This window comes from Melanerpes formicivorus, unplaced genomic scaffold (genome assembly GCF_026170545.1).
Source record: "Melanerpes formicivorus ecotype bairdi unplaced genomic scaffold, bMelFor1.0.p_v2 SCAF_88, whole genome shotgun sequence".
Lineage (NCBI taxonomy): Eukaryota > Metazoa > Chordata > Aves > Piciformes > Picidae > Melanerpes > Melanerpes formicivorus.
Genome location: NW_027142440.1, coordinates 2,297,869 through 2,320,346, shown reverse-complemented (window position 1 = coordinate 2,320,346; position 22,478 = coordinate 2,297,869). Strand labels below are relative to the sequence as shown.

At 61.7% G+C, this 22,478-nt stretch overlaps 1 protein-coding gene across 2 annotated transcripts; it reads left to right on the top strand.

The window, feature by feature from the left end:
- Positions 1–96: 96 nt before the first annotated feature.
- Positions 97–19,307, top strand: MDH2 (malate dehydrogenase 2). 2 transcript variants are annotated; one of them, XM_068165337.1, is made up of 9 exons: positions 97–205; positions 5,278–5,446; positions 8,494–8,577; positions 11,074–11,183; positions 12,466–12,591; positions 13,162–13,239; positions 14,615–14,714; positions 15,612–15,763; positions 19,013–19,307. In XM_068165337.1, exons 1-9 carry the CDS (start codon positions 143–145, stop codon positions 19,142–19,144), a joined length of 1,014 nt encoding a protein of 337 aa, XP_068021438.1. In that variant the 5' UTR covers positions 97–142; the 3' UTR covers positions 19,145–19,307. The 2 variants fall into 2 exon arrangements, with proteins under 2 accessions (XP_068021438.1, XP_068021439.1); XM_068165338.1 differs by lacking the exon at positions 97–205 and adding an exon at positions 751–799.
- The last annotated feature ends 3,171 nt before the right edge of the window (positions 19,308–22,478 follow it).

Sequence of the window (22,478 nt, the reverse complement as noted above, 5' to 3'; positions counted from 1 at the left end):
GGATGACGTCACCGAAGATCTCGCGAGACTTGCGGCAGCCGGAGGGCTTGGGGAGGGAGGCGGCGAAGTATCGCGAGAGGGGAGGGCCCGTCCCGCGCAGGCGCCGTGCGCTGGAGGTCGTTGGAGTCACGGAGCTCGCGCCATGCTGTCCCGCATCGCGCGCCCCGCTGCCGCCCTGCGCCGCGGCCTGGCCACGAGCGCCCAGGTACGGCCCCGCCCCCAGCTCCCGGCCCCCGGCTCCCGGCCCCCGGCCCCCAGCCCCCGGCCCCCAGCCCCCGGCCCCCAGCTCCCGGCCCCCAGCTCCCGGCCCCCAGCTCCCGGCCCCCGGCCCCCAGCCCCCGGCCCCCAGCTCCCGGCCCCAGCCCCGACCCGGCCCCCAGCCCCCACCCCGACCTAACCTCCAGCCCCCGGCCCCCAGCCCCCGGCCCCCAGCCCCTGGCCCCAGCTCCCGGCCCCCAGACCCAGCCCCCCGACCCCAGCCCCCGGCCCCAGCCCTCGGCCCCTGGCCCCAGCTCCCGGCCCCCACCTCGACTTAGCCCCCGACTTAGCCCCCGACCCAGCCCCCACCTCGACCCCAGCCCCCAGCCCCGACCCGGCTCCCGGCTCCGACCCCCATCCCCCACCCCGACCCCCGCTCCCGACCCCAGCCCCCAGCCCGCCCTGCGCCGCGGCTTGGCTACGAGCGCCCAGGTACGGCCCGGCCCCCAGCCCCTGACCCCGGGCCCCGGCCCCCAACCCCCGGCCCCTGACCCCCAGGCCCCAGCCCGACCTGCGCCGCGGCTTGGCCACGAGCGCCCAGGTACGGCCCCGGCCCCAGCCCCAGGCCCCCAGCCCCCACCCCGACCTAGCCCCCGTCCCGACCCAGCCCCCGGCGCCAGCCCCGGCCCCAGCCCCCAGGCCGCCCTGCCAGCGGCTGCGGCAGTGAGGGGGGCGGTGGGGGCCGGGGGGGTCACCGCTGTGGCTGTGGCTGTGGCTGAGGCCCCGCAGCTGCCCCGGCAGGGGCTGGGTGGGGGCAGCCCCGGGGGCAGGCAGCGCGGTGACTGTGGCACCTCCAGTTCTGCCCTCCGTGCTGATCGGTGCTGATCGGTAGCTGAAGGATGGAGGGGCAAAAGGAAGGGGGTCAGTGGTGCCCAGAGACAGGGCAGGGGGGCACAGAACTGCAGCCCTGGGAGGCTCCATCTGAACAGCAGCAGGAAACTTCTGGAGGCTTGAGAACAGAAGCCTGGGAGGGGATCTTGTTGGTGCCTGTAAATCCCTGAGGGGTGGGTGTCAGGGTGGAAGGAGCCAGGCTCCCCAGTGCTGCCCAGCAAGGGGGACAAGGAGCAGCAGGCATGAGCTGAAACCTGGAAGCCTCCACCTCAACAGGAGGAGAAAGTTGTTTGGTGTGAGGCTGCTGGAGGCCTGGAGCAGGCTGCCCAGAGAGGTTACATCTGGAGTGCTGGGTCCAGTTCTGGGCTCCTCAGCTCAAGAGAGACAGAGAACTGCTGGAGAGAGTCCAGGGGAGGCTGCAGAGCTGCTGAGGGGCCTGGAGCAGCTCTGGGAGGAGCAAAGGCTGAGAGCCCTGGGGCTGAGAGCCTGCAGAAGAGCAGCCCCAGAGGGCAGCTGAGCAATGCTCAGCAAGAGCTCAAGGAGCTGTGGGGGGCAAGAGGCTGGGGCCAGGCTCTGCTGAGTGGTGGCCAGGGCCAGGCCAAGGGGCAGCAAGGGGCAGAGAGTGGAGCCCAAGAGGTTGGATGTGAAGAGGAGGAGAAAGTTGTTTGGTGTGAGGGTGCTGGAGGCCTGGAGCAGGCTGCCCAGAGAGGTTGTGAAGTGTCCTTGTGTGGAGAGCTTCCAACCCCCCCTGGGCAGTGTGGTGCTGGGCATTGTGCTGTGGGTGCCCTGCTGGAGCAGGAGCTTGGCCTGGATGAGCTTCAGAGGTCCCTTCCAGCCTCTCCCTGCTGGGATTCTCTCTCATGGTCAAGGGTTTCCCAGCCACTGGGGACCTCTGCTCCCCAGAGGTCTCTTCCCTTTCCTTGGGGTGGGTTGGGTTGGAAGGGACCTTAAAGCTCAGCCAGTTCCAAGCTCCCTGCCATGGGCAGGGACACTTCCCATCAGCACAGCTTGCTCAGGGCCTCATCCAGCCTGGTGTTGAGCACCTCCAGGGAGGAGGACATCCACAACCTCCCCTGGGCAACCTTTGGTTGCCCAGGGGAGGTTGTGGATGTCCTCCTCCCTGGGGATGTTCAGCCCCAGAAGGCCTCACCCTGAACACCTCCAGGCAGCCTGCAGGTTGCCCAGGGGAGGTTGTGGATGTCCTCCTCCCTGCCACATCTTCAGCACCACTTCCAACCTCCTGCCAGAGGTCCCTTCCATGCCCCTCCATTCTGTCAGTCTGCTGCAGGCCTTCTCTTCCTGCTGGGATGCAGTGGGTGAGGTGGAGGTTGCCTTGCTGCTTCAACCCTGAGCCCAGCCCTGCCAGGGCACCACTGAAGCCTGGCCCTCAGCACCATCACATCTTTACCCATCACTTCCCCCTGGGCAGCCTGGGCCAGGCCCTGGCAACCCTGTGGGGGATGAAATTGTTCCTCCTGACCAACTTTAAGCTTCCCTGGGGCGACCTGAGGCTATTTCCTTCTCACCCTGCCTCTTGATACTGTGGAGCAGAGTTCAGCCCAGCTCCAACCTCCTTGGATGGAGTTGTGGAGAGGCAGGAGGTCTCCCTTCAGCCTCCTCTTCTGCTGACACCCCCAAGCCAGTGCTGGGCAGCAGCAGGAGAGGCTTGCCTGATCATTCTGATAATCTATTGATTATCCCCTGGGGCAACCTGAGGTCATTCCTTCTCACCCTGTCTCTTGATACTGTGGAGCAGAGTCCAGCCCAGCTCCAGCCTGGCTCCAAGCTCCTTGAATGGAGCTGTAGAGAGCCAGGAGGTCTCCCCCTCAGCCTCCTCTTCTGCTTACAACCCCAAGCCAGTGCTGGGCAACAGCAGGAGAGGCTTGTCTGATCCTTCTGATAATCACTCTATTGATCAGCAGTGAGGCTTTGACCTGCTGCTCTCAGCCCTGCTGTAAATGTGGGGCAGGGCAGTGACTAATGCCAGACTTTGCTTCCCCTTGGAGAGCAAACAGGAGAGAGCTGAGGAGAGTCTGATGGAGCTCCTGGGTAGCTCCTTTCTTGCCATGGCTACAGCTCCCTGCATCAACAGCTCCATGCCTGAGCTGTTGTGGCTTCCTCTGGTGGGGCAGGGGCATGGGGGAGGTTGTTCACAGAATCCCCAAGGTTGGAAGAGACCTCAAGGATCACCAAGTCCAAGCTGTCACCACAGACCTCATGACTAAACCATGGCTCCAAGTGCCACATCCAATTCCCTCTGGAACACCTCCAGGGATGGGGACTCCACCACCTCCCTGGGCAGCACAGCCCAAGGGCCAATCTCTCTTGCTGGGAAGAACTTTCTCCTCCCCTCCAGCCTAAACCTCCCCTGGCACAGCTTGAGACTGTGTCCTCTTGTTCTGGTGCTGGCTGCCTGGGAGAAGAGCCCAACCCCCACCTGGCTCCAACCTCCTTTCAGGGAGCTGGAGAGAGCAAGAAGGTCTCCCCTGAGCCTCCTCTTCTCCAGGCTAAGCAACCCCAGCTCCCTCAGCCTCTCCTCACAGGGCTGTGCTCCAGACCCCTCCCCAGCTTTCTTGCCCTTCTCTGGACACCTTCCAGCAGCTCAACCTCTTTCCTAACCTGAGGAGCCCAGAACTGGACACAGGACTCAATGTGTGGCCTAAGCAGTGCTGAGCACAGGGCACAAGGACTTCCCTGCTCCTGCTGGCCACACTGCTCCTGATGCAGGCCAGGATGCCCTTGGCCTTCTTGGCCCCCTGGGCACACTGCTGGCTCCTGTTCAGGCAGCTGTCAATCAGCACCCCCAGGTCCCTCTCTGCCTGGCTGCTCTCAGCCACTCTGCCCCCAGCCTGTAGCTCTGCATTGAGAGAGATTGGCCCTTGGGATGTGCTGCCCAGGGAGGTGGTGGAGTCCCCATGCCTGGAGGTGTTCAGGAGGGGACTGGATGTGGCACTGGGAGCCATGGGTTAGCTGTCAGGAGGTGTTGGGTGACAGCTTGGACTTGATGATCTCTGAGGTCTCTTCCACACTTGGTGATTCTGTGATGCTGCTGTGAGGGCTGTGCTTGCTCCTTGCTGGCTCCTGCCCAGCTTCTCCCCCAGGCTGAGCAGTTCTCAGCTCTCTCTGTCCCCAGGGAGTGGTTATTCTGTTCCTTGTAGTGAAGTGTCTTGATTCCCCCCCAAGGGAAGGCACTGCCCCTGGAGAGAGTGGAAGTGAGAGCCAGGGGAAGGCAGCCAGGGCTCGCCTGCAGCCAGGGCTGGCTGCACAGGGCAGCAGAGGTCAGGCTCAGGCAGCTGCTTCCAGCCTGGTGGAAGAGGCCCTGGGGGTGCTGGTTGGCAGCAGCTGAGGATGAGCCAGGGGGTGCCCAGGTGGCCAAGAAGATCACCAGCAGCCTGGCCTGGAGCAGCAGTGGTGTGGGCAGCAGGAGCAGGGCAGGGATTGTCCTTGAGTCCTGGGTTCAGCTTTGGGTCCCTCACTCCAAGAAGGACTTTGAGAGACTGGAGCAGGGCCAGGGAAGGGCAACAGAGCTGGGGAAGGGTCTGGGGAGGAGCAGCTGAGGGAGCTGGGGGTGTTGAGCCTGGAGCAGAGGAGGCTGAGGGAGACCTCATTGCTCTCTGCAGCTCCCTGAGAGGAGGCTGCAGCCAGGTGGGGGCTGGGCTCTGCTCCACAGCATCAAGTTACAGGAGGAGAGGAAACAGCCTGAGAATAGCCTCAGGGGAGGGTTAGGTTGGCCATGAGGAGCAAATCCTTCCCCTTGAGGGCTCTCCAGGCCTGGCCCAGGCTGCTCAGGGCAGTGGTGGTGGAGTCCCCATGCCTGGAGGGGTTGCAGAGCTGTGGTGCTGAGGGCCTGGGGGTGCCCTGAGCAGTGCTGGGCTCAGGCTTGGACTTGGGGGTGTAGGAAATGTTCTCAGCCTTCAGGATCCTCTGCTCCCTGTGGCTGCCCTGCCTGGCTCTGCTGCCCCTGTGAGCCTCAGCCTGCAGGAGAGCATTTTCCCCTCTGCCCCTGGGGGCTGAGGGGGAGGCTGGCCTGGGGAGCTCTTCCTGGGGCAGCCAGCTTGATAAACAGCCTTGAGGAATAGGAGGGAGAGCGAAGGGAAGGTGGTGAAATGCCCCAGGTCACTGCTGCAGCTGCTGCCAGAGCCTCTCCTCAGCCTTCCTCCTCCTCCTCTTCTCTTTCTCTCCCCTCAGAACAATGCCAAGGTGGCAGTGCTGGGTGCCTCGGGGGGCATTGGGCAGCCCCTCTCCCTGCTGCTGAAGAACAGCCCCCTGGTCAGCAAGCTCAGCCTCTATGACATTGCCCACACCCCAGGGGTGGCTGCTGACCTCAGCCACATCGAGACCAGAGGCACTGTCAAAGGTACTGCTGCAGCCCTCAGTGCTCTGAGAGGTGCTCCTGGGTGCCCCTGAGTGCTCTGAGAGGGGCTCCTGGGGGCTCCTGAGTGGTCTGAGAGGGGCTCCTGGGGGCTCCTGGGTGCCCCTGAGTGCTCTGAGAGGGGCTCCTGGGGGCTCCTGAGTGGTCTGAGAGGGCCTCCTGGGTGTTTCTGCTCTGCAAGGTGCTCCAGGGTGCCCCAGAGTGCTCTGAGAGGGCCTCCTGGGTGTTTCTGGTCTAAGAGGTGCTCCTAGGTGCCCCTGAGTGGTCTGAGAGGTGCTCCTAGGTGCCCCTGAGTGGTCTGAGAGGTGCTCCTGGGGGCTCCTGAGTGGTCTGAGAGGTGCTCCTGGGGGCTCCTGAGTGGTCTGAGAGGTGCTCCTGGGGGCTCCTGAGTGGTCTGAGAGGTGCTCCTGGGGGCTCCTGAGTGGTCTGAGAGGTGCTCCTGGGGGCTCCTGAGTGGTCTGAGAGGTGCTCCTGGGGGCTCCTGAGTGGTCTGAGAGGTGCTCCTGGGGGCTCCTGGGTGCCCCTGAGAGGGGCTTCTGAGTGCCTCCGAGTGGTCTGTAAGGTCCTTTTGGGTGCCTTTGAGTGGTCTGCAAGGTGCTTCTGAGTGCTCTGAAAGGTCCTTTTGGGTGTTTCTGGCCTGCAAGGTTCCCTGGGGTGCCCCTGTTCCTTTTAAGTGCCCCTGAGTGGTCTGAGAGGGGCTCCTGGGTGCCCCTGAGTGGTCTGAGAGGTCCTCCTGGGGGCTTCTGGGTGCCTCTGAGTGGTCTGCAAGGTCCTTCTGGGTGCCTTTGAGTGGTCTGCAAGGTGCTCCTGAGTGGCTCTGAGTGCTCTGAAAGGTCCTCTTGAGTGTTTCTGGCCTGCAAGGTCCCCTGGGGTGCCCCTGTGCCTTTTAAGTACCTCTGAGTGCTCTGAGAGGTGCTCCTGGGTGTTTCTGCTCTGCAAGGTCCTTCTGGGTGCCACTGAGTGGTCTGCAAGGTCCTCTTGGGTGTTTATGGTCTGAGAGGTCCTCCTGGGTGCCCCTGAGTGTTCTGAGAGATCCTTTTGGGTGCCCCTGTTCTGAAAGGTCCTCCTGGGTGCCTCTTAGTGTTCTGAAAGGTCCCCTTGGGTGTTTCTGGCCTGCAAGGTCCCCTGGGGTGCCTCTGAGTGTTCTGAGAGGTCCTTTTGGGTGTTTCTGTTCTGCAAGGTCCTCTTGAGTGCCTCTGTGTGGCCTGCAAGGTCCCCTTGGGTGCCCCTGAGTGTTCTGAGAGGTCCTTTTGGGTGTTTCTGTTCTGCAAGGTCCCCTGGGGTGCTCCTGTTCTGAAAGATCCTTTTAAGTACCTCTGAGTGGTCTGCAAGGTCCTCCTGGGTGCCTCTGAGTGCTCTGAATGGTCCTTTTGGGTGTTTCTGGCCTGCAAGGTCCCCTTGGGTGCCTCTGAGTGTTCTGCAAGGTCTCCTTAGGTGTTTCTGTTCTGCAAGGTTCTCCTGGGTGCCTCTGTGTGGTCTGCAAGGTCCTCTTGGGTGTTCCTGTTCTGCAAGGTCCCCTTGGGTGCCCCTGAGTGTTCTGAAAGGTCCGTTTGGCTGTTTCTGTTTTGAAAGGTCCTCATGGGTGCTTCTGTGTGTTCTGAAAGGTCCTGGGGGTGCCTCTGGGTGGTCTGAAAGGTCCCCTTGGGTGTTTCTGGCCTGCAAGGTCCCCTGGGGTGCCCCTGTGCCTTTTAAGTACCTCTGAGAGGTGCTCCTGGGTGTTTCTGAGTGGTCTGAGAGGGGCTCCTGGGTGTTTCTGAGTGGTCTGAGAGGGGCTCCTGGGTGTTTCTGAGTGGTCTGAGAGGGGCTCCTGGGTGTTTCTGAGTGGTCTGAGAGGGCCTCCTGGGTGTTTCTGCTCTGCAAGGTCCTCCTGGGTGCCACTGAGTGGTCTGAAAGGTCCTCTTGGGTGTTTCTGGTCTGAGAGGTCCTCCTGGGTGCCTCTGAGAGGTCCTCCTGGGTGCCTCTGGGTGCCAAGGTCCCCTTGGGTGTTTCTGGCCTGCAAGGTCCCCTGGGATGCCTCTGTGTGGCCTGCAAGGTCCCCTTGGGTGCCCCTGAGTGTTCTGAGAGGTCCTTTTGGGTGTTTCTGGTCTGAGAGGTCCTCCTGGGTGGCTCTGAGAGGTCCTCTTAAGTGCCCCTGAGTGGCCTGCAAGGTCCTCTTGGGTGTTTCTGTTCTGAAAGATCCTCCTGGGTGCCTCTGAGTGTTCTGAGAGGTCCTTTTGGATGTTTCAGTTCTGCAAGGTCCTCCTGGGTGCCTGTGCATGGTCTGCAAGGTCCTTTTGGGTGTTTCTGTTCTGCAAGATCCTGTAGACTGCCTCTGAGTGTTCTGCAAGGTCCTCTTGGGTGCCTCTGAGTGTTCTGAAAGCTTCTTTTGGCCCTGAGTGGCCTGCAGGGTCCCCTGGGGTGGCCCTGAGTGGCCTGCAAGGTCCCCATGGGTGCCTCCTTGGCCCTTGGGTGTCCCCTCAGGGGCCCAAGAGGCTGCTTTGGGGTCTCTCTGCCCCCTGTAGATGCCCACAGCTCCTGAGGGGGGGAACCTTCCCTCCCTCCTGAAGCATCTCAGCAGCTTCTTCTCCAGCAGGGAATGAAGGTGCAGCTGGTGAAGCTGGCCTGGAGGGAGATGGAGACTGGGGCTGAGGAAGAGATTTCTTCAGGGAGGGTGGGGAGAGGCTGGGCACAGGTTGCCCAGGGGAGGCTGAACCTGGAGGTGTCCAAGGGGAGGTTGGATGAGGCCTTGATGAAGCTTTTTTCATGTCCAGCCTGGTGCTGAACATCTCCAGGGAGGGGAACAGCCACAACCTCCCCTGGGCAACCTGCAGGTTGCCCAGGGGAGGTTGTGGCTGTTCCCCTCCCTGGAGGTGTTGAAGGCCAGGCTGGATGAGGCCCTGAGCAAGCTGTGCTGGTGGGAGGTGTCCCTGCCCATGGCAAGGGGGTGGGAGGTTGGAGCTCTTGCTTTGCTCCACCTGAGCCACCAGAGGCCCCTGGGTGGGATTTTGGGCACTGCAGGGTGCTGGCTGTTCAACCTGAGTGTCTCCTTGCAGGCTTCATGGGACCTGAGCAGCTGCCTGAGTGCCTGAAGGGGTGTGATGTTGTGGTGATCCCTGCTGGAGTGCCCAGGAAACCAGGTAGGGTCTCCTCAGGAGCTCCCAGGGGGGTTCACTCTGCAGGCCTGGAGCTCAGCAGAGCTGTGCCTTGGATTGTCCCTCTGAGGTTTCCCTCTGCAGAGCTGTGCTGGGGGCTTGGAGCTGCTCTCAAGGCTTCCCTGGGCTGTCAGGGCTCAGTTCCTGGCATGAGCTTGGGAGCAGGCAGCTCCTTTAGACTAGGTTAGACTAGACTAGACCAGACCAGGTTGGAAGAGACCTTCAAGATCATGGTGTCCAACACATCAACCAATCCAACACCACCTAAACAACTAACCCATGGCACCAAGCACCCCATCAAGTCTCCTCCTGAACACTTTCAGGGATGGGGACTCCACCACCTCCCTGGGCAGCACATCCCAATGGCTAACAACTCTCTCAGTGAAGAACTTTCTCCTCCCCTCCAGCCTAAACCTCCCCTGGCACAGCTTGAGACTGTGTCCTCTTGTTCTGGTGCTGGGTGCCTGGGTGCAGAGCCCAACCCCCACCTGGCTCCAACCTCCCTTCAGGGAGTTGGAGAGAGCAAGAAGGTCTCCCCTGAGCCTCCTCTTCTCCAGGCTAAGCAACCCCAGCTCCCTCAGCCTCTCCTCACAGGGCTGTGCTCCAGACCCCTCCCCAGCTTTGTTGCCCTTCTCTGGACACCTTCCAGCATCTCAACATCTTTCTTAACCTGAGGAGCCCAGAGCTGGACACAGGACTCAAGGTGTGGCCTAACCAGTGCTGAGCACAGGGCACAAGGACTTCCTTGCTCCTGCTGGCCACACTCTTCCTGCTGCAGGCCAGGATGCCCTTGGCCTTCTTGGCCACCTGGGCACACTGCTGGCTCCTGTTCAGCTGCTGTCAATCAGCACCCCCAGGTCCCTCTCTGCCTGGCTGCTCTCAGCCACTCTGCCCCCAGCCTGTAGCTCTGCCTGGGGTTGCTGTGGCCAAAGTGCAGCCCCTGGCACTTGGACTTGTTGAATGCCATCCTGTTGGCCTCTGCCCATCTGTACAGCCTGGCAAGGTCCCTCTGCAGAGCTCTCCAACCCTCTAACATATCAACTCCTGCCCCCAGCTTGCTGTCATCTGCACATTTACTGCTGATGGACTCAATGCCCTCCTCCAGATCATCAATGAAGATGTTAAAGAGCACAGGGCCCAGCACTGCTCCCTGGGGCACACCACTGGTGCCTGGCTGCCAGCTGGCTGTGGCACCATTCAACACCACTCTCTGGGCTCAGCCTCCAGCCAGTTCCTCACCCAGCTCAGAGAGCTGCTGTCCCAGCCAGGGGCTGGCAGCTTGGCCAGGAGGTTGCTGTGGGGGATGGTGGCAAAGGCCTTGCTGAGGTCCAGGTTAGGCTCTGCCTTGGATTCTCCCTCTGAGGTTTCACTCTGCAGAGCTGTGCTGGGGGCTTGGAGCTGCTCTCAAGGCCTCCCTGGGCTGCCAGGGCTCAGTTCCTGGCACTGAGCTTGGGAGCAGGCAGCTCCTTTAGGTTCCCTGTGCCCAGCTCTGCAGCCTGGCCAGGCCTGGCTGGATGGCAGCACAGCCTGAGGGCTGTCAGCCACTGCTCCCAGCTTGGTGCCAGCAGCAAACTGCCTGAGGCTCCACCCTGTGCCTTCATCCAGGGATGAAGATGTTGCCCAGGACTGGCCCCAGTGCTGGCCCCTGGGGAACAGGGGTTAGTGCAGCTGGAGGAAATGAAAGCAGCAGCTGCTGGATCCCTGGGGCAGAGTTCTGCTTTGTCCTGGCCCATGGCCTGTGAGGAGAGGCTGAGGGAGCTGTGGTTGTTCAGCCTGCAGAAGAGGAGGCTCAGGGGAGACCTTCTTGCTCTCTGCAACTCCCTGAAGGGAGGTTGGAGCCAGGTGGGGGTTGGTCTCTTCTCCCAGGCACCCAGCAGCAGAACAAGAGGACACAGTCTCAAGCTGTGCCAGGGGAGGTTTAGGCTGGAGGGGAGGAGAAAGTTCTTCCCAGCAAGAGAGATTGGCCCTTGGGATGTGCTGCCCAGGGAGGTGGTGGAGTCCCCATCCCTGGAGGTGTTTAGGAAGAGCCTGGATGAGGCCCTTGGTGCCATGGTTTGGTTGATCAGATGGTGCTGGGTGCTGCCCAGGGAGGTGGTGGAGTCCCCAGCCCTGGAGGTGCTTGGATGTGGCACTGGGAGCCATGGGTTAGCTGTCAGGAGGTTCTGGGTGCTAGGTCACAACTTGGACTTGCTGATCTCTGAGGTCATTTCCAAGCTGCTTGGTTGATTCTCTGCAGCTGCCCAGGAGCCAGCCTGGAGCTGGCCAGGAGGGGAAGTCAGCTGTGTGAATGTCTCAGGGTGGAAGCCTTCTGAGGCTGGGGGTGTTCAGGAGGGGACTGGATGTGGCAGAGGGAGCCATGGTTGAGTTGGCAGGAGGGGCTGGGTGCCAGGGTGGACTTGCTGCTCTGTGAGGTCTCTTCCAGCCCTGCTGGCTCTGGGGCTCCCTGTGGCTGACTCCCAGCCTCCCCTGGCTGTCCTTCAGGCATGACTCGAGATGACCTCTTCAACACCAACGCCAGCATCGTTGCCACCTTGACCTCTGCCTGTGCAAAGCACTGCCCTGAGGCCATGATCTGCATCATCTCTAACCCAGTAAGTGCTTCCTGGGCCCCTTCCCCCTGGGCAGGAGGAACAATCCAGCCTGAGAACACTGCAGGCAGCTGGGACTTCCTCTGAGGCTTGAGCAGGGTCTTGGAAGGTCTGGCAGGGAACAACTCAAGGCCTTGTTCAGCCTGGAGGAGAGAATGCTCTGGGGAGACCTTAGTGCAGCTTGAAGGGGCTACAAGAAGGCTGCAGGGGGACTGTTCCCAAAGGCCTGCAGTGGTAGGATGGGAGGCAATGGCTTGAAATGAGAGCAGAGCAGATTGAGAGTGGATGTGAGGAGCAGGTTCTGCACCAGGAGGCTGCTGGGACACTGCCACAGGTTGCCCAGTGACTGACAGCCCTCAGGCTGTGCTGCCATCCAGCCAGGCCTGGCCAGGCTGCAGGGCTGGGCACAGGGAACCTCATGGAGCTCAGCAAGGGCAAGGGCAGGGTCCTGGCCCTGGGGAGGAACAACCTCCTGCAGCAGCACAGCTGAGGGGGGACCTGCTGGGAAGCAGCTCCAAGGAGAAGGAGCTGGGAGTGCTGGGGGACAACAAAGTCCCCATGGGGCAGCAATGTGCCCTGGGGGCCAAGAAGGCCAAGGGTGTCCTGGGGGGCAGGGAGAGGAGTGTGGCCAGCAGGGCAAGGGAGGTTCTCCTCACAGCCTGCTCTGCCCTAGGGAGGATACATCTGGAGTCCTCCATCCAGGTCTGGGCTCCCCAGTTGAGGAGAGACAGAGAACTGCTGGAGAGAGTCCAGGGGAGGCTGCAGAGCTGCTGAGGGGCCTGGAGCAGCTCTGGGAGGAGCAAAGGCTGAGAGCCCTGGGGCTGAGAGCCTGCAGAAGAGCAGCCCCAGAGGGCAGCTGAGCAATGCTCAGCAAGAGCTAAAGGAGCTGTGGGGGGCAAGAGGCTGGGGCCAGACTCTGCTGAGTGGTGGCCAGGGCCAGGCCAAGGGGCAGCAAGGGGCAGAGAGTGGAGGCCAGGAGGTTGGATGTGAAGAGGAGGAGAAAGTTGTTTGGTGTGAGGGTGCTGGAGGCCTGGAGCAGGCTGCCCAGAGAGGTTGTGGAGTGTCCTTGTGTGGAGAGCTTCCAACCCCCCCTGGGCAGTGTGGTGCTGGGCACTGTGCTGTGGGTGCCCTGCTGGAGCAGGGCTTGGCCTGGGTGAGCTCCAGAGCTCCCTTCCAGCCTCTCCCTGCTGGGTTCTGGGGGTGGTGTGGCACTGTGCTGCTGGGCTGGTGTGCTGGCCCCAGTCTCAGGGTGGTTGCAGGGAGCAGCTGGCTGTTGTTGCTGCAGGTGAACTCCACCATCCCCATCACCTCAGAGGTCTTCAAGAAGCAGGGAGTCTACAACCCCAAGAAGATCTTCGGGGTCACCACGCTGGACATTGTCAGAGCCAACACCTTTGTGGCTGAGCTCAAGGTGGGTACCAGCAGCTGGGGTGGGGTTATGCTCTGCTGTGGTCATCAGGGGGACCCTAAATGCTTTTTGGGTCACTGTAGGCAGCCCAGAGTGTTTGGAGCTCCTGTGGGGCTGCAGGCAGGGGCAGCCATTCCCTGCTTCCTCTGCCTGCAGCAGCCTGGGGCTGAGGTTTCTGCAGAGGGTGCCTCAGGAGGCTGTGAGCTTTCCTTCAGGCACCTTGTTCCCTCTGCAAGCCATCTCTGTGCTCCCCTGAGCCCTGCTGGCACCTGCAGCCCTGCTGGTGCCACCAGAGCAGAGGCTTGGGCTGGGGCATGGCTGCAAGGCCAGCTGCTGCTTGTCCCAGGCTGTTGGGGGCCACCCGGGGAGGGCTGTGACAGCTTCCTGCCCCTCACAGCCCTGCTGGAGCCTGTGCCCCTCACCTGCCCTGGCAGCAGTGACCTCCTGGAGCTAGCCTCTGGGGCTGACTTTGCCCCTGGTACCTCTGCCCTGGGCTGCAGAGGGGCAGGAGGTGGCCTGGGAGGTTTTCCTGCTCCAAGTGCTTCAGACTGGAAAGCTTCCCTCTTCCCTTAGGGCTTAGATCCAGCTAAAGTCACTGTCCCAGTGATTGGGGGCCATGCTGGGAAGACCATCATCCCTCTGATCTCTCAGGTAGGTCACAGCTGCTGGGGGGGCCCTGCTGTAGCAGGGGGGAGGGGGCTGGACAGGATGATCTCCAGAGGTCTCTCCCAGCCCCCAGCATGCTGGGACTGGGGGGGCACTGAGTCACAGTGGGGAAAGCTCTGCTCTGAGGGGGACTGAAATACCCTCCCCAGGACGTTGTGAGGCACAAAGTGCAGGGGCCTGGGAGCAGCTCAGTGCTGAGAGCGTGCTTGGGTTAGCCAGGCAGGGCAGACAGCGCCGCCAGGCGGGACGGACAGCACAGGCAGGGCAGACAGCGCCGCCAGGCGGGACGGACAGCACAGGCAGGGCAGACAGCGCCGCCAGGCGGGACGGACAGCACAGGCAGGGCAGACAGCGCCGCCAGGCGGGACGGACAGCACAGCAGGACAGACAGCACTGCCAGGCAGGACAGACAGCACAGGCAGGACAGACAGAGATGCCAGGCAGGACGGACAGCACTGCCAAGCGGGACGGACAGCACTGCCAAGCGGGACGGACAGCACTGCCAGGCGGGACGGACAGCACAGGCAGGACAGACAGCACTGCCAGGCGGGACAGACGGCACAGGCAGGACAGACAGCACTGCCAGGCGGGACAGACGGCACAGGCAGGACAGACAGCACTGCCAGGCAGGACAGACAGCACAGGCAGGACAGACAGAGATGCCAGGCAGGACAGACAGAGATGCCAGGCAGGACAGACAGAGATGCCAGGCAGGACAGACAGCACAGGCAGGACAGACAGCACTGCCAGGCGGGACAGACAGCACAGGCAGGACAGACAGAGCTGCCAGGCAGGACAGACAGCACAGGCAGGACAGACAGCACTGCCAGGCGGGGCAGACAGCACAGGCAGGACAGACAGCACTGCCAGGCGGGACAGACAGCACAGGCAGGACAGACAGAGCTGCCAGGCAGGACAGACAGCTGCATCTGCTGCTGTGGGTTCAGAACCTTCCCAAACACTGCTGGCAGCCTGCAGCCCCCCTGAGGCTCTTGGCGTCCATGGTGCCACAGTGACCCAAGAGACCGGGTGGCTTTCTGCAGGGCCTCAGGCCTGCCACAGCTGCCTGCTGCTGAGGGCTACCCAGCAGCAGCCCTGGCCCAGCCCTGGCTTTGCTGGGGAGCTGTGGCTTGTCCCTGAGCCAGCAAGGGCAGGGCTGGGTTCCTGCCACCGCTCTGTGGTGGCCACTTGCAGCTGGTGGCTCTGTCACACAGGCTGAGAGCTGGGGGAGGGAAATCCTCCTGCTGGGAGCTGCTTAAACAACTCTGGAACAGTGCAAGGAGCCCCTTGGGGGTGGCAGCAGCTGAAGCTGAGGCCTCCTGACGGGGCCTGAGGGTTTAACTTCTTCCTTCCACTGCAGTGCACACCAAAAGTGGACTTCCCTCAGGATCAGCTGGTGAAGCTCACAGGGAGGATTCAAGAAGCTGGCACTGAAGTTGTCCAAGCTAAAGCAGGAGCAGGTTGGTTCTGGAGCTTGCCAGCAGCCCTTGCTGCAGCAGCTGGGGGGCTGCAGGCCCTCTGCAGCTCGGTTGGGCTTGCAGCTGGGCTGGGGGAGGCTGAGCTGCTCTGCCAGGGCAGTGCTGCCTGAGCTGTGGGGCTGGGAGGGGCTCGGGGGGGGAGGGAAAGCAAAGTCACCTGAGAAGGAGTTTCCCCTCTCACCCTGAGGTGGTTCTGCCTAGCACTCTGCTCAGCCAAGCAGCAGGCACTGGGGCCAGTCCTCTGTCCAGCTCTGGGCTCCTCAGCTCAAGAAGGACATTGAGAGACAGTGAGCCCAGGGAAGGGCAAGAAAGCTGGGGAGGGGTCTGGGGCACAGCCCTGGGAGGAGAGGCTGAGGGAGCTGGGGTTGCTTAGCCTGGAGAAGAGGAGGCTCAGGGGAGACCTCATTGCTCTCTCCAACTCCCTGCAGGGAGGTTGTAGCCAGGTGGGGGTTGGGCTCTTCTGCCAGGCACCCAGCACCAGAACAAGAGGACACAGTCTCAAGCTGTGCCAGGGGAGGTTTAGGCTGGAGGGGAGGAGAAAGTTCTTCCCAGAGAGAGTTGTTGGCCATTGGGATGTGCTGCCCAGTCCCCAGCCCTGGAGGTGTTCAGGAGGGGACTGGATGTGGCTCTGGGACCCATGGCTTAGCTGTCAGGAGGTGCTGGGTGCTAGGTCACAGCTTGGACTTGCTTCTCTCTGAGGTCATTTCCAAGCTGCTTGGTTGATTCTCTGCAGCTGCCCAGGAGGCAGCCTGGAGCTGGCCAGGAGGGGAAGTCAGAGAGGCTGCAGCTCTGTGGCTGTCTCAGGGTGGAAGCCTTCTGAGGCTGCAGAAGCTCTCAGCTCTGGGAGGGCTCTGCTCTAACACTGCTCTCCTCCTGCAGGCTCTGCCACCCTGTCCATGGCCTACGCCGGGGCTCGCTTTGTCTTCTCCCTGCTGGAAGCCATCAACGGCAAGCAGGGGGTGGTGGAGTGCTCCTTTGTCAAGTCAGAGGAGACAGAGAGCCCGTACTTCTCCACACCTCTGCTGCTGGGGGTATGTGCTGGGAGTGCTGCAGCCAGGGCTTGAGCCTCCAGGCTTCCTTTGGGGATTTCAGAGCAGGGCAATCGCTGCAGTGAGCAGCAGAGCAGAGCTGCAGCTCCTGAGGGTGTGGTGTGTGCAGGGGGGCTGCAGGGCTGGGCACAGGGATCCTCATGGAGCTCAGCAAGGGCAAGGGCAGGGTCCTGGCCCTGGGGAGGAACAACCTCCTGCAGCAGCACAGCTGAGGGGGGACCTGCTGGGAAGCAGCTCCAAGGAGAAGGAGCTGGGAGTGCTGGGGGACAACAAGGTCCCCAGGAGGCAGCAAGGTGCCCTGGGGGCCAGTGGTGTCCTGGGTGCATGAAGTGTGGCCAGAAGGGCAAGGGAGATTCTTCTTCCCCTCTACTCTGCCCCAGTGAGGCCACATCTGGAGTGCTGGGTCCAGGTCTGGGCTCCCCAGTTGAGGAGAGACAGAGAACTGCTGGAGAGAGTCCAGGGGAGGCTGCAGAGCTGCTGAGGGGCCTGGAGCAGCTCTGGGAGGAGCAAAGGCTGAGAGCCCTGGGGCTGAGAGCCTGCAGAAGAGCAGCCCCAGAGGGGAGCTGAGCAATGCTTAGCAAGATCTAAAGGAGCTGTGGGGGGCAAGAGGCTGGGGCCAGACTCTGCTGAGTGGTGGCCAGGGCCAGGCCAAGGGGCAGCAAGGGGCAGAGAGTGGAGGCCAGGAGGTTGGATGTGAAGAGGAGGAGAAAGTTGTTTGGTGTGAGGGTGCTGGAGGCCTGGAGCAGGCTGCCCAGAGAGGTTGTGGAGTGTCCTTGTGTGGAGAGCTTCCAACCCCCCCTGGGCAGTGTGCTGCTGGGCATTGTGCTGTGGGTGTCCTGCTGGAGCAGGGCTTGGCCTGGATGAGCTCCAGGGGTCTCTTCCAACCCCTCCATGCTGAGGTTGTGGAACATGTGCCTCATGCTCTGGAGGGATGCTGCTGCCTTTATCTGCTCTTAGGCTGCAGGTCAGTGAGCAGCCAGGGGTTCAGACCAGGCTTAGGAGGTGACAGTTGCCTCAAGCCAGCTCCTGCTTCCCAGGAGCTTTGCTGTCATTACCCACAGTCAGCAGTGCTGTCTCCTCTGCTCATCTGCTGCAAGCAAATCCCTCAGAGCTGGAGGCACAGAGGGAGCTGCAGCGTGGATTAGGATTAGCAGATTGCTGTCAGGACCTCTGCTGAGCTCAGCCAGCAGTGTGCCTTTTGTCACCTTTCCCCTCGGGCAGGGGTGGCCAGCGGGGGAGCTGCAGCCCTCTGCTGGCTGCTGGGGGGCAGAGGCTGGTGAGAGCTGGCTGGGGAGGGGGGGGGAGGTGGGGGGGGGTGAGGAGGATGAGATCATTAACCCCCAGGGGTGCAGCTCTGGGGCAGTTTCAGACCATGGGACAGTGGCTAAGGATGGGCACACACCACGGGGGAGAGATTCTCCTGCCCATGGTGGGCCCAAGGTAGGAGGAGGCCACATCCCTGCAGGGCTTCAAGGTGGACAAGCCCTTGAGCAAGCTGTGCTGGTGGGAGGTGTCTCTGCCCATGGCAGGGGGGTGGAACTGGATGAGCTCTAAGCTCCCTTCCACCCCAACCCATTCCATGGCTGTGTCTAGGAGCAGCTCTCTGCTGGGCCAGCCTCAAGTCTCATGCTTGTGAGCAGTGAGTCATAGAATCAGTCAGGGTTGGAAGGGACCACAAGGATAAGCCAGTCCCAACCCCCCTGCCATGGGCAGGGACACCCCACACTAGATCAGCCTGGCCACAGCCTCAGCCAGCCTGGCCTTAAACACCTCCAGGGCTGGGGCCTCAACCACCTCCCTGCACAACCCATTCCAGGGCTTCACCACTCTCATGGGGAAGAACTTCCTCCTCCCCTCCAGCCTCAATCTCCCCACCTCCAGCTTCATTCCATTCCCCCTAGTCCTATCACTGCCTGAGATCCTGAGCAGTCCCTCCCCAGCCTTCCTGTAGCCCCCTTCAGACCCTGGAAGGCCACAATGAGGTCACCTGGGAGCCTTCTCCTCTCCAGACTGAACAGCCTCAACTCCTTCAGTCTGTCCTCACAGCAGAGCAGCTCCAGCCCTCTGCTCCTCCTCCTGGCCCTGCTCTGGACACCTTCCAGCACCTCCACATCCCTCTTGTAATAGGGGCTCCAGAACTGGAGGCAGTACTCCAGGTGGGGTCTCCCCAGAGCTGAGCAGAGGGGGAGGATCACCTCCCTTGCCCTGCTGGCCACACTTCTCCTGCTGCAGCCCAGGATCTGGTTGGCTTTCTGGGCTGCAAGTGCACACTGAGAGCTCCTGGTGAGCTTCTCCTCCCCCAGCACCCCCAAGGCTCTCTCCTCAGGGCTGCTTTCCAGCCAGTCCCTGCCCAGCCTGGATTTGTGCCTGGGATTGCCTCCAGCCAGCTGCAGGACCCTGCCCTTGCTCTTGTTGAACCTCCTGAGGTTGGCTTGTGCTCACCTCTCCAGCCTGTCCAGGTCCCTCTGGATGGATCCCTTCCCTCCAGCTGTCTGCTGCCCCACACAGCTTGGTGCCATCAGCAAACCTGCTGAGGGTGCACTCAGTGCCACTCCTTCAGTCTGTCCTCACAGCAGAGCAGCTCCAGCCCTCTGCTCCTCCTCATGGCCCTTCTCTGGATGCCTTCCAGCACTTCCAGATCCCTCTTGGAATAGGGGCTTCAGAACTGGAGGCAGTACTCCAGGTGGGGTCTCCCCAGGGCTTGGGAAGGGGGCTGGAGATCAGCAGAGCAGCAGCATCACCTGGGGCAGGTCCCAGAGGAAGGCCTCCAGGGGGATTTGGAAGCTCTGCAGCCAGAGTGCCCAACCCCTCTGGGCAGCCTGCTCGGGGGCTCAGGTGGCTCAGTTGGTAGCACATCAGACCCCTAATGGGAAGGTCATGAGTTCAAGCCTGCAGTGGGCAGTAGTTTCCTCCCTCCTCTAGTCAGGAGGTCTGTGGTGACAGCTTGGGCTCGATGAGCTTTGAGGTCCCTCCCAACCTTGGGAACGCTGAATACTTTCAGCTCCCTTCCAAGCCAAACCCTTCCAGAACGGAGCTTCTGCTGCTGGGGGTGGCAGCTCCCGTGCCTGTGAGGGCTGCAGGCTGGCAGGGGCTTCTGAGCCTGGCTGGGAAGGGCAGGCTGGAGGAGGGCAGAGGTGGCAGGCTGGGTCTCTCTCTCAGCTGGGCCCCCAGGCTGCTTCCTGCACCGCCCATCCTTCAATCCTCTTTTCTTCCCTCTCCCTCCCCCCTCAGAAAAACGGAATCGAGAAGAACCTGGGGATTGGCAAGATCACTCCCTTTGAAGAGAAGATGGTGGCTGAGGCCCTGCCTGAGCTGAAGGCTTCCATCAAGAAAGGAGAGGAGTTTGCCAAGAACTTCAAATGAGGAGGAGCAGCTCCTAAGCTTCCTTAATTTATTAAGGCATTGTGGCCCCCACCCCCCCTGCCGTGGTTGGGAGCCACAGCTCCTGCCCTGGGGGCTCTCTGCCTCTTAGCATAATGAATGGTGCCAGTGCTGAGCCTCATCATCAATAAATGGCCTCATTTTCCCCCCTGTCTCAGCTGGAGTGGTCCTCCTGCCCCTGCTTTGCTTTAGGTCTCAGCAGGGGTGAAATGACCTCCCCCCGCCCGGGGTGGGCAGAGGTGGGAGGTTGGGAAAGGAAGGCTCCAGGGAGATCCTGGGAGCTGGGGAGGGACTTTGGGCATGGGCTGGGGTTGAGAGGCTGAGGGGACAGAGTCTGTGCAGTGAGGGTGGGGAGAGCCTGGCACAGGTTGCCCAGGGAGGCTGTGGCTGTGCCCTGCCCTGGAGGTGTTCAGGGTGAGGCCTTCTGGGGCTGAGCATCCCCAGGGAGGAGGACATCCACAACCTCCCCTGGGCAACCTGCAGGTTGCCCAGGGGAGGTTGTGGATGTCCTCCTCCCTGGAGGTGCTGAAGGCCAGGCTGGATGAGGCCCTGAGCAAGCTGTGCTGGTGGGAGGTTGGAACTGGCTGAGCTTTGAGGTCCCTTCCAGCCCCAGCCCATTCTGTGGGGCTGAGCTGATGCCTCTCAGCTCTGCTGCTCAGGTTCTGGCCTGGGCTGCTGGCTGGCTGGCAGCAGCTGGGGAGCCAGGCATGGAGGGATGGGACTGAGGAGGCTTGTGAAGGGCAACTGAGTGACCCAAGAGGGGCTTTGGCAGGGAGTGGAGTTGCCTCTGTGATCTTGGGTCACCTGGACCTCTTCCTTAGTGACAGTGGAGCCTCCTCTATCCCTGGAGGTCTCCAAAGCAGCCCTGGAGGCCTTCAAGGACTGCCTGGCCACGGCACTTGGGGCCATGGTGTGATGACCATGGGGGTGTTGGGTTGATGGTTGGGTTTGGTGGCCTCAAAAGCTCTTTTCCAACCCAAGCAATGCTCTGAAAGAGGGAGCAAAGAGGTCAGAGGGGTTGGAAGGTGCCTGCTGCTCTGTGGTGGGGGGGCCAGGGGAGCTGGAGCCAGGCCCAGGGCCCACAGTGAGTCCTGCTGCAGCAGCACAGCCCTGGAGTCAGGCCCAGGGTCCACAGGGAGTCCTGCTGCAGCAGCACAGCCCTAGAGCCAGGCCCAGGGTCCACAGTGAGTCCTGCTGCAGCAGCACAGCCCTGGAGCCAGGCCCAGGGTCCACAGTGAGTCCTGCTGCAGCAGCACAGCCCTGGAGCCAGGCCCAGGGCCCACAGTGAGTCCTGCTGCAGCAGCACAGCCCTGGAGCCAGGCCCAGGGCCCACAGTGAGTCCTGCTGCAGCAGCACAGCCCTAGAGCCAGGCCCAGGGTCCACAGTGAGTCCTGTTGCAGCAGCACAGCCCTAGAGCCAGGCCCAGGGCCCACAGTGAGTCCTGCTGCAGCAGCACAGCCCTAGAGCCAGGCCCAGGGTCCACAGGGAGTCCTGCTGCAGCAGCACAGCCCACAGCAGAGGCTCTGAAGCGCTGAAGCCTCCAAAGCCAGCCAGCAACTTGGCTCTGAGTCAGTGCAGCTCTTCAGCTCCTCGTTGGCTGTGCCCCAAAAGATCACAGAAGTCTCAGCATGGTGGGAAGGGGCCTCTGGGGGTCACCCAACTCCAACCCCCCCTGCCTAAAGCAGGATCTGCTTCAGTCAGTCACCCAGGAACACATTCAGGTGGGTTTTGAAATGCCTCCAGAGATGGAGACTCCACCACCTCTCTGGGCAAGCCTGCTCCAGGGCTCTGCCACCCCCAAAGAGAAGAACTTTGCCCCTGACGATGTCTGAAGATCTTTTTTTGCTCCTCCCAAGGTCATGAGAAGGAAAAGCAAACCTCCAAAGGGCTCCTACTCCAAAATGCAAAGAGTTTCCCCAGCCCAGAGTCCATCTGAGTGTTGAGAAGGACCAAGAATGCCATCAGCTTCCAAGGACTGCCTGGCCACGGCACTTGGGGCCATGGTGTGATGGCTATGGGGGTGTTGGGTTGATGGTTGGCTTTGGTGGCCTCAAAAGCTCTTTTCCAACCCAATCAATGCTCTAAAAGAGGGAGCAAGGAGGTCAGAGGGGTTGGAAGGTGCCTGCTGCTCTGAGGTAAGAAGGCAGGTGCTGAGGGTGACTCCTTTCTGGTTAGGGACAGAAGCCTTGGAGTGGCAGCTCCAGGAATTCCTTCTTCCATCTGTCCTCTGGTGCATGGGAGATCAGAAGTCTGCATGGCAGCAGTGCTGCTGCCTCCTACAGAAGCCAGAATGAAGCAGGTTGGAAGAGACCTTGGAGATCATGGAGTCCAACCTCTCCCCCAGCACCATCTGATTGACTAAGCCATGGCACCAAGGGCCTCATCCAGGCTGGTTTTAAACCCTTCCAGGGATGGGGACTCCACCACCTCCCTGGGCAGCACATCCCAAGGGCCAATCTCTCATCATGGGAAGAATTTCTTCCTAACATCCAGCCTAAAGCTCCCCTGGCACAGCTTGAGACTGTGTCCTCTTGTTCTGCTGCTGCTTGCCTGGGCGAAGAGACCTGGGTGGCAGAGCCTGCAGGAGGAGAGCAGTGTTAGAGCAGAGCCCTCCCAGAGCTGAGAGCTTCTGCAGCCTCAGAAGGCTTCCACCCTGAGACAGCCACAGAGCTGCAGCCTCTCTGACTTCCCCTCCTGGCCAGCTCCAGGCTGCCTCCTGGGCAGCTGCAGAGAATCAACCAAGCAGCTTGGAAATGACCTCAGAGATCAGCAAGTCCAAGCTATGACCTAGCACCCAGCACCTCCTGACAGCTAACCCATGGCTCCCAGTGCCACATCCTGTCCCCTCCTGAACACCTCCAGGGATGGGGACTCCACCACCTCCCTGTGCAGCACATCCCAATGGCCAACATCTCTCTCTGGGAGGAACTTTCTCCTCCCCTCCAGCCTAAACCTCCCCTGGCACAGCTTGAGACTGTGTCCTCTTGTTCTGGTGCTGCTTGCCTGGGAGAAGAGATCAACCCCCACCTGGCTACAACCTCCCTGCAGGGAGTTGCAGAGAGCAAGAAGGTCTCCCCTGAGCCTCCTCTTCTCCAGGCTAAGCAACCCCAGCTCCCTCAGCCTCTCCTCACAGGGCTGTGCCCTAGACCCCTCCCCAGCCTCATTGCCCTTCTCTGGACACCTTCCAGCAGCTGGAATGTGGAGCTGCTGCCTATGGAGGTGAGCTCTGATGAAGGGAGCTCTTCATTTGCTCCTCCCCCGTGCTCTGGGGGCTGCTTGCATTGCTCTGATCCAGTCCTGGGAGCTCAGCAGACTT

Coding starts and splice junctions, on each gene's coding strand:
- MDH2 (XM_068165337.1), top strand. CDS start 143: ATGCTGTCCCGCATCGCGCGCCCCGCTGCCGCCCTGCGCCGCGGCCTG. Junction 5,447..8,493: donor GACCAGAGGCACTGTCAAAG/GTACTGCTGCAG, acceptor GTCTCCTTGCAG/GCTTCATGGGACCTGAGCAG. Junction 12,592..13,161: donor CCTTTGTGGCTGAGCTCAAG/GTGGGTACCAGC, acceptor CTCTTCCCTTAG/GGCTTAGATCCAGCTAAAGT.